General features: G+C 34.8%; 1 protein-coding gene across 18 annotated transcripts in view; it reads left to right on the forward strand.

Annotated features, from left to right (window-relative positions):
- The window catches only part of BCAS3 (BCAS3 microtubule associated cell migration factor), a 568,714-nt gene that overhangs the window by 80,167 nt on the left and 472,692 nt on the right, over positions 1-15,855 (forward strand). For all 18 annotated transcript variants that reach the window (XM_081029000.1, XM_081029006.1, XM_081029003.1 and 15 more), the window contains exon 7: positions 510-582. In XM_081029000.1, coding sequence (XP_080885126.1) covers positions 510-582 — 73 coding nt within the window. The remainder of the gene's footprint in view (positions 1-509; positions 583-15,855) is intronic.

The raw sequence follows: 15,855 nt of genomic DNA on the forward strand, positions 1-15,855 counted from the left end.
GTTGTTTTATTTTGTTGTTATGACTAGGTATATAATTTAATTGAATGCTTTTTCTGTATCTGCTGAAATATTCATATGATTAATTACATTAATATGTTTTGTAATGTAAAATTATTAGTACTTGGGTAAATCTACCCTGGTTATGAGATTTTACTTTTTTTCTAATACATTGCTATTCAGTTTACTATATTTTTAAAAGGATTTTTACATTTATATCTATTGAGAATGGCCTGTAGTTTCATAACTTTCCTGTTCTGTCCTACGTTTATTCAGTTTTGACATCAAGATTATACTAGTCCTAGGTAATTAGTTGGTGGAGTTGGGGGCGATTTTTCCGATAGCATGGGATGGGTATAAGATTGAAGTTGATGATGCTAATTTTTTAAAAAAGATTTTAAGTGCTAGTTGAATTTTTAAAATTAGTTATAGTTTTTTTATAGCTTTTCTATTTTTTGCTCAGAATAGTTCTCAAAGTTTTGTTTTACAGTTTATTTTATGTCCCTTATCAGGTGCTCAAAAGTGTGACAACTTTGCTGAAAAAAGGCCCCTGCTTGGTGTTTGTAAGAGCACTGGATCTTCTGGGTAAGGAAATTTAACAAATTTTTTTTAACCACTGTTAAAAATTTATATTGTTATTCCAGAGGGAAAACTTTTCCTAATGATTTTAAAATGGCTGTTGTCTTTTCAATTAGTGTATCTCTTCATCCTGATCTCCTACCTTCAAGGAAAGCTGGAAAATGATTATTGTTTGTTAGTAAGGAAGATGATTGAAATGGGTATTAGGCTTGGCAACCAGTCACATGCTTTCAGCTCATAAGGGTGTCTTTTACATTTTGGGTACAGTTGTGGAGGGAAGAATGTGTTAATGGTATAACATGATTAGATCTTGGGGTATTGGTTGTGGTTTTCTAGGGAAATGGTTTGACTCCATGTGTTACAAGTGTAAAATTTTGGGTTGAAGTAGGTCAAACTTTGTACTCAACACTATGACATGTATGGGATAAGGATACAAAAGCATGAAAACACAATTCCTTCTCCCAAAGATTTAAGACTGTAGCTGGAAAAACAATGTATAGCACACAGAGAATAATTATGAGATAATGATGTGTAATAGGAATTCAGAGAAGGTGGAGATAAGTGTGCATGGATTAATGGGAGAAGGCCTCATGGAGAAGATGCAGCATATGGTGGATCTAAAGGAAAGGAAAGTTTGGCAGTGCACGTAGGAGAGTAAGGACTTGCAAAGTAGGTTATAGAGCTACAGCTGTGCAACACAATCTGGTATACGTACACTTAGCATAATGGAGGTTTGTGACTTAGAACTAAGGTCATCTGCAAAATAAGCAAAAACAACCATTTCAGTGCCCTGGAACTCAACCAGTGGCTTCCAACAATCTGAAAAGTATTTATGTGTGAGTAGCTGGTCAACTTTGAGTAATAACACTGGGAATCTGTGGCATTCATGCCTGGAGCTGCTCCCATCACACTCCGCCCTTTCCCCTTCCACCTGGGTTGATTCTTCAAGAGTGGGGAAGGTCACGAGGACTTGAACTTTCCCTGCTGAGGTTGGAAGACGCTCATTCAACTTGGAGTGGCAGGTATTGCTGCACCAGCAGCATTGTCCATGGAAGTTCTGGTCTTGCGGGCATGTGCGTTGTGAGAGCACGGCCCTTTATGCCTAAAGTCAGGATTAGCTGAGGCTTCCTGTATGTGCAAAAGAGCCATGACAGAATCCAGGGGAAACTAAAATCTGGGGAGACTTGAAAATGCTCAGAGTGTTGAATGGGCTCCCTTACCCCCAGACAGATTCTTTTGAAAAGGATAACAGCCCCTACTGACTCAGAGTATTTTAACAAATTCTCTGTTGAATCATTGGCTAACCACTAAGCAACACAGACACAGGGGCAATGCCCAGGCAACTAGGCTTTAAAATAAAAATAAGAATTAAAGAAAAGTGAAACTGAGCAGAGGCATTAGTAACTGTGCATCGTGGAGGAAGACAGATTTCCAGAGTTGTTATACCGTATTATATAAAATGTTTAGTTTTCAACATAAAATTATGACACGTGCTAAGAAACAGGAAAATGTGATATATTGAGAAAAAAAGGCAGGTAATAGAAGCTGTCCCTGATTGTCTTCAATGTTAAATTTTACAGGCAAGGATTTTAAAGACTTTTAAGACTTCAACGAGGCATGTATCTAGAATTAAAGGAAAGCATGATAACAATGGCTCAACAAATAGAGAATCTCGACAAGGAGTTAGAAATTATAGAAAAACCAAATTGAAATTCTGGAGTGGAAGAAGTACAAAAAGTGAGATACGAGACTTGCTAGAGGAACTCAACACCATATTCAAGTCAGCAGAATAATCAGGGAACTGAAGTGTTGACAAGGGAGCTGAAAGAGAATGGGAACCACAGAGGGCAGGGCAAGCTACTATGGTGAAGGGGAACTTTGTTGATTTCACTTTCCTGATGTTTAGCTCTCTGTTATTCAGGTACATGAAGTCCTGTGGAAGCCCCTCAAAAAGATGTGTTTGTGGAAGGCACTCAGCTACCTGCTGAGTTTAGCTTGTAGTTTTAGAAAGATTTTCCTTTCCTTATCAACTCTGCTAACTGTATGCTTAAGGAGATTTTTTTGTTTTTATAGGATTCATTTGTTGAGGTTTCACTTTATCAAAAAAAGGTTAAAAATGGAGGGTAAGGTGTAAGGTGATTATGTATAGTTGGTGATGAGATCAGTTACTAAGGGATGAATTTGGTGGTGTGTGGTTGTATTTAGTCAGAGTTCTCCAGAGAAACAGAACCAATAGGGTGTGTGTGTGTGTGTGTGTGTGTGTGTGTGTGAGTGAGTGAGTGAGAGAGAGAGAGAGAGAGAGAGAGAGAGAGAGAGAGAGAGAGAGGAGACAGAGGAGAGAGGAGAGAGAGAATGAGAGAGAGATTTTGAGAAATTGGCTCACATTGTTGTGAAGGCTGGCAAGTCCAGAATCTGGAGACTGAGGGAAGAGTTGCAGTTCTAGTCTAGAGAGAATTCTCACTTCCTCCAAGGAGGTCTTTCCCCCCACCCCATTAAAGCTTTCAACTGATTGGATGAGTTCCCCTCACATTATGGTGTGTAATTTTCTTTACTGAAATTCTACTGCCTTATATGTTAATCCTATCTAAAAAAAATCTTCACAGAAACATCTAGAATATTGTTTGACCAAATCTGGTTATTGAGGCCTAGCCGAGTTGACACATAAAATTAATCACCACAGGGACAAGGAATATAGTCCTCATTAAAATAGCGTTTGCCTATTTGAAAAAAGATCTATTGTAGATACTCGTTTTCTTCCTCCCATTTTTGCTCCTTAATTTATGACGTAGTAGGGGAATCGTTCTGGCAAGTGATTTCTCTATGTCTGTATCACTTACTGGATTATTTTAATAATGAGTATTGATAAACGCAAAGGAACTTTTGATTAAGTTCATAAGTCTTTGCATGTACTGTAAGTTCTAGGATCAAGTAACCTATTATTACCATATAAAAGCAGCCTATTCTTGCATGCTCTTTTTTCTGTCTTGTTTTATACCCTTCTTTCTAATATAAGAGGCTGGTGGAAAATACTCGTTTTGTTTTCTTTTTCTTTAATTTTTAAAAAAATTTATTGGGGTGATAATTGTTAGTAAAATTACATAGACTTGTTTTGTTTTCACTTACTTATTTGCCGAAATGAATATGTAGCATGTTTGTCAGAATGTTTGCAATCTTAAGGACATTTTCATATAGGACTGTGTTTTGTCACATTACAATTGTTGGTGAATAGAATTTTCTCTCTAATCTGAGCAAGTGATCTGTGAGTAGGTATGTATCTTAAGTATTATTCTAAGTGTTTGCAGTAGGTTAGCAGATGGTGATGTCGAATACACTGCACACTTTTTAGTAGCTCCAAAGCTGAATATAATAACAGACAAACCTAGTTATAGGTAAATTCTGTTAGAATCTGTTTCCCAAATCCTGGGATTTTAAGAGAAAGTTATAACATGATTTAAAAAAAAATTTTATTGGGGAATTTTGGGGAACAGTGTGCTTCTCCAGGGCCCATCAGCTCCAAATCGTTGTCCTTCAGTCTAGTTATGGAGGGCGCAGCTCAGCTCCAAGTCCAGTCTCCGTTTTCAATCTTAGTTGCAGGGGGCGCAGCCCACCATCCCATGCAGGAATTGAACTGACAACCTTGTTGAGAGCTTGGGCTCTAACCAACTGAGCCATCCGACCGCCCCATGACTTTTAAAAATTTTTTAATTTTTTATGTGCTTGTTGACTATGCTAATAGAACACCAGGGACTGGAAGGCATGTTCAGTGCCTGCAATGTACCAGGTCTGTGAAATATTTTCCGTTATGTAACATCATCTAATCTTACAACATACCTGGGAAGGAGACTGTATCATCCTCGTTTTATACATGAGGAAACTGAAGCTATGAGGGGGTTAATCCCAGTTAGGTGTGGGTCCAGGCCTTTGCCTCACTTGCCCATCTCCAGATTCTGAGAAAATCTCTTAATCTGAGGAACCGCATGTACCCAACCAGGTTGTTGACATCTTCAACGCCAGTGGTGCACAAAATTTTAGGATCTCCTACTCCTTTTGGAGAGGTACAAGACATGTCTTTTGCCATCTATTTCCCTGGAAAATGTTGAGCAGCAGGTGATTTGGACATTGTCAATTGCTTATATTCTTTATAATTAATACTGCTTATTTAATTATTCTTGGGAAAAGTCAGTAAATTTTTTTGATGTATAATTTTTCATTTTTATAAATTTATAGTGCTTTTTCAAAGAATCACACTATAAATTTTCAAAGACGGGGGAATTTTCCAAGAAGGGGGAATTGCTATGGAAATAACCCATTTCTTCCTCATGTTTTATCTTTGAGATATAAACACATTGCACTCTAGCCCACAAATTTAATTACTGGCTCTTATTGCATTCATGACAATCATTAAAATGCCACTTATTTTGATATTCGAGTGATGTTTTCTTTCATTCGTGTGTGAGAGAGAGACAGAGAGACGGAGAGACAGGGAGAGACAGACACTATTCCATAATCATTCCAGATAAGCCATTTAAAATCTTGGAGGGATATAATGTTTATTGTGCTACTGATCCAGGGATTAAGTCAGTGCCTTGTGGAATAATTTGAGGAAGGGAGGGGAAGCATGGACAGTATACTAAGGAACATACACTGTCTTAGGGAGCTAAAGTTCATTGTATACTGTATACTAAATGAAAGTTCCAGTAATGGAGCTGTTTATGGTTAGGATCTTGTTGGATATTATGGATAATTGAAACAGAGTAATTTTATTCAACAGCTGACTGCAGATCTTGAAGAATGTTTAATCCAATACACTGTCATCATGTTATACACGTTATGTGGATTGGGGATGTGATGTTTACCCAGAAAGAATCATAGAATATCAGAAGTAGAAAGAACCTTGAAGATCATGTAATTTAACGCCTCAGGTACAGATAAAGGAAGTCTTGTCCAGAGCCTCCCATTACATATCATTTGGTGGTGGGAAATTCTTAGAAGAGTGAGAAAATTTCTTTATTTCAATTGGTTGGGGATCTCTGATAGCTTATGAAATATACCCCTCTATGGCTATATTTCCAAGATTGGATTTTAATAATCAGAAGAAGTAAAAATTTGACAACCAAAGACATATAAATGACTGTTATCATCTTAAGTCTATCATGAAGAAAAGCAAAATAATTTTAATAACTAAATAGCATTAAAGACTTAATTTCACAATTAAGGACTGTTAAAAAATTAAGGACTGTTTATTTAATACAGTTAGTTCACAGTGTTAATATTTTTGCAATTTTGTTACGAAGTGCCAAAAAGGCGGTCTTGGGTTGGGAGAATTCCATGGGACTGGTATTTGGTAGCCACTGACCTAAAGCTGGAGTTATTTAGTTGGAAGTTAAGCAGTTTCACAGTCCTGAAGTGTTACCCAAGAACTTTATTTCAACTTGTATCCAAAGGAAATAAGCGTTATGTTAAATAGCACTAGAACATAGATTGCTTGGGATAATAGGTATAGGGCGTTTCCTTTTGTCTTGGAATGTCAAGGAGTCCTTACATAATACTAATAAGTAGTTTCCATTTTGACTGTTTTTCATCCTGTTGTGTTTGTGAGGTCTGATGGAATCACAGTTTGGGCTGGTATTACTTCTGCAGACACAGAAAAGATTTTTATGCCATTCTTCCAGTCTTTGGTGCTCCAATACATGGCTTTTCCAGCAGCTCCTTAGCTTTCCATCAATCAGAGAGAAGATAAAAAGCTTTAATAATTAAACAAAAGATGGTCTTATAAAGAGGATTGAAAAGAGATAGAATAAAAAAAAGTGTTTTCTTGAGAGTTAGCTCACTCTATTGACTAGGTTGTATGTTCTAGGAAATTGCATTGTGTCATAAGTAATCATGATATTTGAGACACTGAAATTGTACATAATTAAATGAAACCAGTGGTGGATTAATATTATCAAGCTATGAGACAGCAGTCAATCTTCCACCTTATTCTTTTATTTCACACAAACATTCCTCTTTTATGGCTATGTCAAGTGGTGTTTTTTTTTTAAATTAGTCTTATAATGTCAAGGAAAAGATAATTCTCATCAAACATTTCTGATTCTGATATTGAATGCCCACCTGAGAGTAGACTTACTTTAGTAGTAAAGTATAATCTGTATTTACTTTCCAGTTAATTTTTGCTGTGTAAACGCATTTGCAGTATTCAATTAACATAGTTTTCTCCCTATGTGAGAATATAGGTTGGGGTAGAACTCATTCTAGTTTTTGCCACTAAAAGGAGTGGAAATGATTTTCTACTTAATGCCTTTTCATTTCGTGGCAGAATTTTCAGGAACAAATTTAAGTTACTAAGTGAGGCATGCATGTTTGGGTAATTATGTTATATTTTTCTATTTTGTGGGATTTTGGGGGATATTTTTATTAAGATAAAACTGGTTTTTCTTCCAGCAGTTTTGTGTAAATATTGTTATTCCTTTTTTTGTTCATGATAACCTCAGTATGGTTTTTCTGGGGCAGCATTAACAATCAGTTCTATAAAGATTAGGGGTTGTGGTTGTATCTTGAGCCAATGACTTCAGTTCTTCCTTTGGTTTTCTGATAAGATCTTTACCTTCCGCTTTCTTCAACTTTGCTTTACCATGAAGTTCCCAAGGATACATCATCATCTCATATCTGATGTGATTCCTCTGATTGGCATCTCTGGTTCTGCACATGTCATCCTGAGTTTTGGTTCTTCAGTAGCCCAGGCTTTTATCCAACTGATCTTAGACTTTTTTTTTTTTTTTTTTTTTTTTAGCATTTTCCTACTCCTTCTTGGGAGTAAATCCTAGGTGATTTTATCTATGCTCCTCCACTAACGAGTAGGACCATTGCATTCTCTCCTTGTTTTCCTGTAATCCCTGCTCTGCTTTGGGTCAGCTCAGAAGAAGGCTCTGCCAATTTTGAATATTTATTATAAACCCCCGCCCCCAACAATGTTACTTAAAGTTGTTGGCTTTTTTTCTCTCTTAGTTATGCCGCGGTGTGATTTAGGAGTGATTCCATTTCTTTCCTTGTTGATATATATTGTTTTTCAAGATATTTGGAGATTCAGAGTTAGATGGCCATATATACGTGCACAACACATTTGTAGAAACATTCGTGTTGTATTGTTTTTATCTGCACTTTGCTTGTTTTTGCCTCTTATTAATATATTACGGTATGTTCTTATTTAACAATGAATATTAGTGGTACCTTATTTGCAAAATCCTATTATGCATATTCCATTAATATACATATTTTAAAATATTGATCATAAATGGAAAGGCTTAAAGCTTAAAATAGGCGATCATGTGCTGCCACCAGATGTAAGGCTCTTCTCTTTAGCTTTGAGAGATTTTTAAGTCAGAGAATGCTGGGAAGGCAAAAAAGAAAGTTCTAGGGGAAAGGTTTATTTTCTGTACTGATTCTAAACTTGTTGGGAACAAAAATTAGCCCAAAATTTTATTAAAGCAAGGCCATCTCTCCTGACATTTTAGTACAGTATATGTTTTACGTGGTAGTATTGCAAAGAGGTATATTTTCAAGAGCTACATCTTATTCTTGTTATGTGGTTCCACCTGATTTTAATAGAGAGCCTTTGGGGGTGAGAGTCCACACCAATGTTAGAACCTTTATTTAGAAAGTAAGTATTGAAATTCCATCATAACAATAAGTTGAGAGAATGATACCTCTTTTCTTGGGTATGTTTCATGTGTTACCTTTTTTTTAGGATCTGTACACCTGAGTATTAGCTTCCTAAAAATTGTCTTCATGTATGGTTTGAATAGATTTGACTATTGAGCAATCGAAACGTGGTTGCTGCCAATTGAAATGCTAATACCGTGGCTATATTATGTTAAAATACATGAAAATTAATTTCACCTGTTTATTTCTACATGTTTTAAATGTGGCTACTAGAAAATTTTAAAAATTCCATGTGTAGCTTACTTTATCTTTCTATTGACCTGTGTTGCTCTAACCTTGCACTGGACTACAATAGGCATACATTTGGGCTCTTTCTGACTACCTCTGTGTGGAAAACTATCAGTTTCTATAGATTTACCTCTCCTGAGCTATTAGCCAGGAAATTTTACAGGAGTTTCTAGAAATCTGACATGAGGAAAGATCGCCAGAGGATAGGAGTCTATAAAGTGTAAGCCTTCAAAACAAATCTTGACATTAAGATATTCTGGACGACATTGGGCCTTCAGTGGCAGCTTTTGTATTGTTAATCTAACAGGAACTCTAGTGATATTTATGTTTAATGGATCTGGTTTTCATTTTGGGTTCTTTATTTTTTTTTGCTCTCTGTATTTAGCCTAATGTTGGTACTTTGTAATATTCATTGATATTCTTGAATCCATGGAAACGTACGGAATATAGAAAGAACAAAGATTTTGGAGTCACACAGACTTAGATAGGAATTACTAGCTGTGTAAACTAAATTATTTAACAGGTCTCATGCTCAGTTTCCTTATTTGTAAAGTAGTATGCACATACAACTACTGTGCTTGGTTCTTGTGAGAATTAAATAAGACAATGTTTTCAAGTATTTAGTAAAGTGCTAGGCCCATGTTAGGTGCACCCCGTATTCTTTGGGTCAGAAAGATATGAAGGGTAGCCAGGGAACACTCTTTACCAAGGACTTCTTTTCGTATTCTTATGAAGATATATACCTAAAACAAACTCTGTGTGTGTGTGTGTGTGTGTGTGTGTGTGTGTGTAATATGCTTTTTTTTTTTTTGGAAAGCTTTGCCTGTGTGACTATTGGAGAAATGTGGCTGTGCCTAATTTATCCAGTATTTGTGCTACAGGTTTTTCAGGCTTCATATTCTAGCCCAGTACTGTAGCTAATGGTATCTCTGATGACTAGGAGTCCTTTCCTTTCATTGGAAAGTTGTAATTTGTGTATATTCCCCAAAGAAGCTCATGGTATATTTATAGATTTATATTTTTATTGAGGTATTACTGAGACATGACAAACTGCACCTAATGTGTACAATGTGATACATTTTGACATACGTATACACCCATGAAACCATCACTCCAATCAAGATAATGAGCATATCCATCACACAATAGTTTTCTCATGCCCCTTCATGATGCCTCCCTGCTGCCCCTCCTGGCACTCAGCAGAGGCACATTTCTATGTAATATGTCTCTGAGTATCATGTAGGTCTTTTTTGGGGGGAGATACTTAGCTGTCATGTAGTTTAAGGTAACTTTAGCATAACTATAGTTAAAAACATAAAGGTGGGAATCTTGAATTCAGAGTTGTTTTTTCTTCCGCTCTACATCTTTACCTAAAGGCCTTTAAAAAGTAAAGCTTTCCATCTAGAAGTAGTACATGAAACTACTAAAGGACTTGAAGTTTCTCTGTGTAATCATTTCAAAACAACAGATTTTTTTCAGCCACCAAAGGGATACAGTCTTGACATATAAATAGAAAACAGATTGAGATTTTGGCTGATACTGCTATACTGGTTTAAATGTTGGTTCAGTCAACTTCAGGCTTAGATTACAAGATTTGCAAATTAAAGGAAAACCAAAAGGGAAAGAACATCTGCATAGATTCTGCCTTTGTGGAATTCCATAAGGCAGACTTACTCTACTTCTGGTGGAACAGGTTATGTGCATAGCCTTGAAAAGAGATCATTGTAGCGTTGTGATAATCCTAAAGACAAAATTGATAATGAAAATGAAGTAACTCGTTATGGAGAACCATGCCATTTTCCTATCAAGTATTATTCCACGATTTTGGGGGGAAAATTTTTTGTTGATGTAGCTATATGGTATGGTATTTAGACATAATCAAATCTTCTTGCTCAATCTCACTGTTGTGTTACTTGATGATTTTCTTGAATCAAAGTATTTGGACTTGAGAAAGGTTATTTGCTTTAACTAAGACTTAAATATGTTTTAATCAAAGACGATGGTCAGTATAATTGACAGTAAATTACTACACACCTCAGTGACATGTAAGGAATTCTTGCTTGCTACTGGGTAAATCATGTCTTGTGTGTATGACTTTAAAAAAATGTTTGCTGTAGATTACCTATGATGCTACCTCAAAGAAATGCGTTATTTAATGTATTTTTTAAAGAGGAACTTTATATTCTTTCAAAAAACATTTGTGGGTATCTACTACATTTCAGCTACAATAAAGTATCTGAAAATTCAGTAGTGATCCAAGGCAATGGTTTTTAACTGAGGTGGAGAAAGTAGGGGTGATTTTGATCCCCAGTGGACATTTGGCAGTGTCAGGGACGTTTTTTGGTTCTCACAACTTGGGACGGGGAGGTGCTAGTTATCTAATGGGTAGAGTCCAGGGTGCTGCTAAACATCCTGTGATGTGCCGATCAGCCCCCCAAACAAAGAATTATCCTATAATGTCAGTAGGGCCAACGGTGAGAAACTTGGATCTAAGGTGACAAAAATCTATGCACTGATTGAGCTGACATTCTAGCATGGAGAGCAACAAGTAAGTAAAATATACAGTATGGCGACAAGTGATATGTAAAAAATACTAGGGAAGGTGGTTAGATAATGTTGGACAGGGCAATGTTACGTGTTGGTGGTGGACACTTGGACAATACTATGCTCTTTGGAGCTATAGGGAAAAGTGCTGATGTGAACATTTGTGTACATGTGTCCATTTTTGGTGTACATTTTTGTTTGATATTTATACCTAGGAGAGGAATTTGTAGATCATAAGTTATGCTTTGTTAGATATTTTCTAACAGTTTTCTAAAGTGGTTATACCAATTTACTGTCCTACCTGAGTATCTGAGGCTTCCAGTTGCAGCACTTGTGAAAAGTTGGCGTTGATAGCCTTCATTTTAGCCATTCTGGTGGGTATGCATTAGTGTCTCACTTGGTTTTCATGTGCATTTTACTGATAACTAATGAATTTAAATACCTATACATAGGTTTGTTGGCTGTTTCAATATTCTCTGAAGTGCATGGCCAAGTCTCTTGTTTGTTTTTTTTTCACATTATGTTTTTTTCTTATTCATTTGTTGGAGTCCTTTTAATGTGAGTCCCCCATCTATGCTTTTATGATTTGTGCCTTCTATATCCTGTTTACCTCAAGGTTATGAAGCTGATTCCAAAGTATGTCTGGTTTTCAACATAGATATACAAGAATAGAATTTTGAAGAATAAAGTTGGTAGGGTTACAATTCTTGATAGTGACTTATGAAGCAATAATAAGTAAGTCACATTGGCCTAAGGAGACACCATTAAATTAGTGCAATACATAGAGAATACAGAAACAGGTTCCCATATCTTTATAATAAAGATGGCACTGTAGTTCAAAGGGGATTCATACATGGTTCTGGGTAATTTAGATATTCATATAGAAAATGAAGAAACTTGTCCCTTATCTCATATCATGGAAATATCAACTTAAGATGTGAGAGAAAAAAAACAACAATATTTTGAACATAAAGAAAATATTTTTATGACTTGAAGGTAGGCAGATATTCCCCAAACAGAACGTAATATGTACTGACCATAAATGAAAAGATTTGTATTCTTTTGATTTCAGTGTTATATAGAAAACTGCTTCATTTGACAGCCTATAATGTAAATACAATGAAAAGCTAGGATTTTATTATTTCATGAACCTCTATTTTTTGTCAGTTTTTAGAATTATCATATAATCAGAACCATATAGTAAATGAGCATCATTTTCTATGTTGATGCTACCGTGGGTTCTATAAGGTTGCCTTAAAAAATTGGGATTTGAAATCTTGGGTTTGCTTTTTGCTCCATTTTTGGTCATTTAAAAAATTCTTTGCTTCTTAATTTCTCTTCTTAGTGTTGTCATTATTGAACATCTTTATGCAGCATTTCTTTATGTTTGAGAAATGTAAATCCAAATGTAATGGTACAAAACATGACATTGTTACACAAGTCTAGTTGGAAAACTTCCCTGAAAGATAACAGAATTTCTTCAAGCCATCCAGATCATGAGACATAAAAAAGGACAAATAGCAAGTCCTGAATAGTAACTTAGTGGGAAAGGTCATGCTAAGTGAAATGGTAGAGGAAAATTTATTTTTTTAAATGCTATAATATCTTGGGTTTTTTATTTTGTTCGGTATAGTACAGAGGACTATAATTTTCTTATTTATTTCTATGTGTAAGGCTGTTACTTGTACCTTAGGATACAGAGGACCAAATACTTGAAAATAATTTAAAAAGATATAGAAAAACTGCTTTTGGATTTATATTTTGCTGAAAAACTTGAAAAAATCACCGGCAACTTTTGAATATTGTTTTATGTTTATAAACAGATTATTATTTTAAAAATAAGTTGTCGGCCTCAATAAGGTAGTGTCACCTTGCGTGTCCTAGAGGCAAGGACTTAGTTTTGTCTTTTTAAATTTTTTGAATGTATTATATCTCATTGTTAACTGATTTTTTCTTTTGTTACACCAATTGTTATGTTTTTTCTTAGCATTCAAGTAATTTTATTAATATCTTGTTTTTCAAAAACAATATCCAAAGAAAGTCCAGTTACTGTGAGATAACTGTCATATTAATTAGAGCCTGTGGGTGTGGGTGAATGTGCTTGTGGAAGGAGTGAAGACAGGGGCTCAGAACAAGAGACAGTATTTTGGGTGTACCTTTGGAGGTCTTTTTTTTTTCTTTAAATTTATAAATGCTTAAGTGTGATATATTTAGGTTTTATCACTTATTTAAATGTAACACTTCACATTGCTCTGTGAGAACATGAAATATAATAAATTTGTTGTAAAGTAGCATTTTCTATTTTATTTTGAACTATTTTCTCATTAGTCTTCATTTTCTTAAATTTTTCAAAGAACACATTCTGAATGCATCTGTGTCAGTTTTGTCCATGTACCTTTCTCAAACAAGGAAATCAAACTGAAGTTTATGATGACCAGAGAGCTTGATGAAAACAGCTGCAGCGCATACTTGTATGTTTCTCTTGTCAAATGAAGCAGCAATATAGAAAAAATGATAGTGCACCCCTTCCCCTTTAATGACAAAACTGCTGCGATTGGGGCCGTTTTAAATTATTAAACACTGTAAACGCCATAACGTTAATTATAAGAGGAACAAGCTCTACAAAGATAAATGTGTTTTCAATATGATTCTTAGGGAGGGTACAGTAGAAACCAGTGAATAGAGAGGAAATTTATTTCTGGCAGGACTCTAGACATGGAACTGTGGCTGAACTTTTTACCCTAATTACCTCCTGCTAATGCCTGCAGCGGTCTGGAATCAAAGTGGTGCTTCAGGCCCTGGAAATTCTCTGATGTGGCAAACGTTTGTTGTGTGAGGAGGGTTTCTTAAGAAAAAGCAGAATATTGTGACAGGATTTTAAAAAAATTTCTCAGTTACCACCCACCTCACTTGTTGCCTACAAAAATAGAGTAATTGTTTGCATCTGTGTGTGCTTTTTCCCCCTAAGAAATAACTGTTATAAATCAATGTGACATAGATCCAGTGAACTGAGGCTTGCCCGAGGTAGGCTTGTGTTTTTTTTTTTTTTTTAAAGTTTCTTCTTTATTTTAAAATCTAGGTTCGAAATGTAAGGAAGTTAATTTTTGATGAGCAAGAAGAAACATTCTACCCATTTCTTAGGCGAATTTGGATCTTAGAGTATGCTTTTCAAAATGAAGTCTAACCACTTTTGTAGAGTCAAACTGATAACTAGTAAATTGCTTAATCCTGGAAGTTGAAATGGGAATTTCCAGTTTCCTATTTTAGCTCTCTTACTAGAAACATTTCCCTTTAATTTTGGTGAAACTTTACATCATTCCACTTAATTTGTCATAAAATTTCTGACTTGTACACGTTTTGAAATAAAAAGAATAAGTTTTTTTTTAAAACTACATGCTTTTTATCTTTTGCTTTTAAAATCAGTGTTTCTTTAGTGTGCATAGGATAAATACATTGCTTGCATTTTATACATTCTAAGACAATCCAAATTTCAATTTGTCTGCCCTTGTTTTATATGAACGTCTATGCTAACTTGTATCTCTAGCTCCAGCCATCTACTAATCTTCTTAAATACCTTTTAGCTAATTCTTGAAAAACACTAATTGTGCTGGTTTGGAATGCAAATGAATTCATGGTTTCATTTGGGAAGAAATTTATTTTGGCAGTTTTTTACTTAGGTGTTGTATAGAAATAGCTTTAATTTTTAAAGGTAGTATGTTACCAGTTTTTTTGATTCTGGACAATAAAGAGAATTTTTATTCCTTATAATGAAATCTAAAATTTATTCTAAGGTTGTGTCAGAAATTCACATGTTGATGTGGTTTCAAATTACTCCAATATAACCTTAGTATTTTGCATTTTGTGTAGTTATATTTTTGCATTGCATCCATGACCATTCATATATTGGTTTTGTGAATTGTGAATGGGAGTTATTTCTTTGAATTATGAAATTTCAGTTACAAATAATTTAATTTTGTTCTGTACTGGTGTTTATAAAAATTTTTTGATCAGTGGAAGGCAATTACACATTTTCACTTCTAGTATATTGTTTCACAATTATGATTGTCCACGTTGGATGTAATATATGCATTTCACAACTTTTGTTCTGTTCTTTGTTTGATTCCCTTTGGTCCCTGTCCCCCATTCCACCTACCTTTACAAGAGCAGGCAAATATGAAAAACATTTTTCTTCTAACTACTATGAAACGTAATCTTTTAAGGTAATAATACTGTTAAAACTGGAAAACAACTTGTATTTTAACCATATCTATAGGCATTTGGTGCTGTTTCAATTAAATTTATACTTCACTATGAAATAACTTTGCGTATTATTATGAGAAGTATTTAAAGTCTCATCTGCTTTTTTTCCCCTACACCTGATGCCACAGGGGGAAAAAATGACAATGATGTGCATTTATCACATATTATGGACTGTAAAAACATTTAGCCAAAATGGATATAAATATTCCTCCTAACTTTGAAACAAATATACTCTATGGGATACAAATGATTTTTTTGTACTTTAATAAGTCAGATTAGAGGAACTAATTTAGAACAGTGTATTTAGTTGTCCTCTAAAAAAATATGAGCAAATGCTCAGATTTTATGCTTTTATTTTAAGTATTGAGAAGGGAATTATTAGAAAATAGATTTTTCACATATCTCTTTCTAAAACTTCTCTTGGTACATTTTGATCTTCCTTGATTTTGAGAAGTAGATTTCATGTAATTTTTTAACTTTTCTCGATTTCTCAGTGTGTCTCAAATACTGTGATGAACTGTAGGTTTC

The sequence above is a fragment of the Rhinolophus hipposideros genome (genome assembly GCF_964194185.1).
Source record: "Rhinolophus hipposideros genome assembly, chromosome: 20".
NCBI lineage: Eukaryota > Metazoa > Chordata > Mammalia > Chiroptera > Rhinolophidae > Rhinolophus > Rhinolophus hipposideros.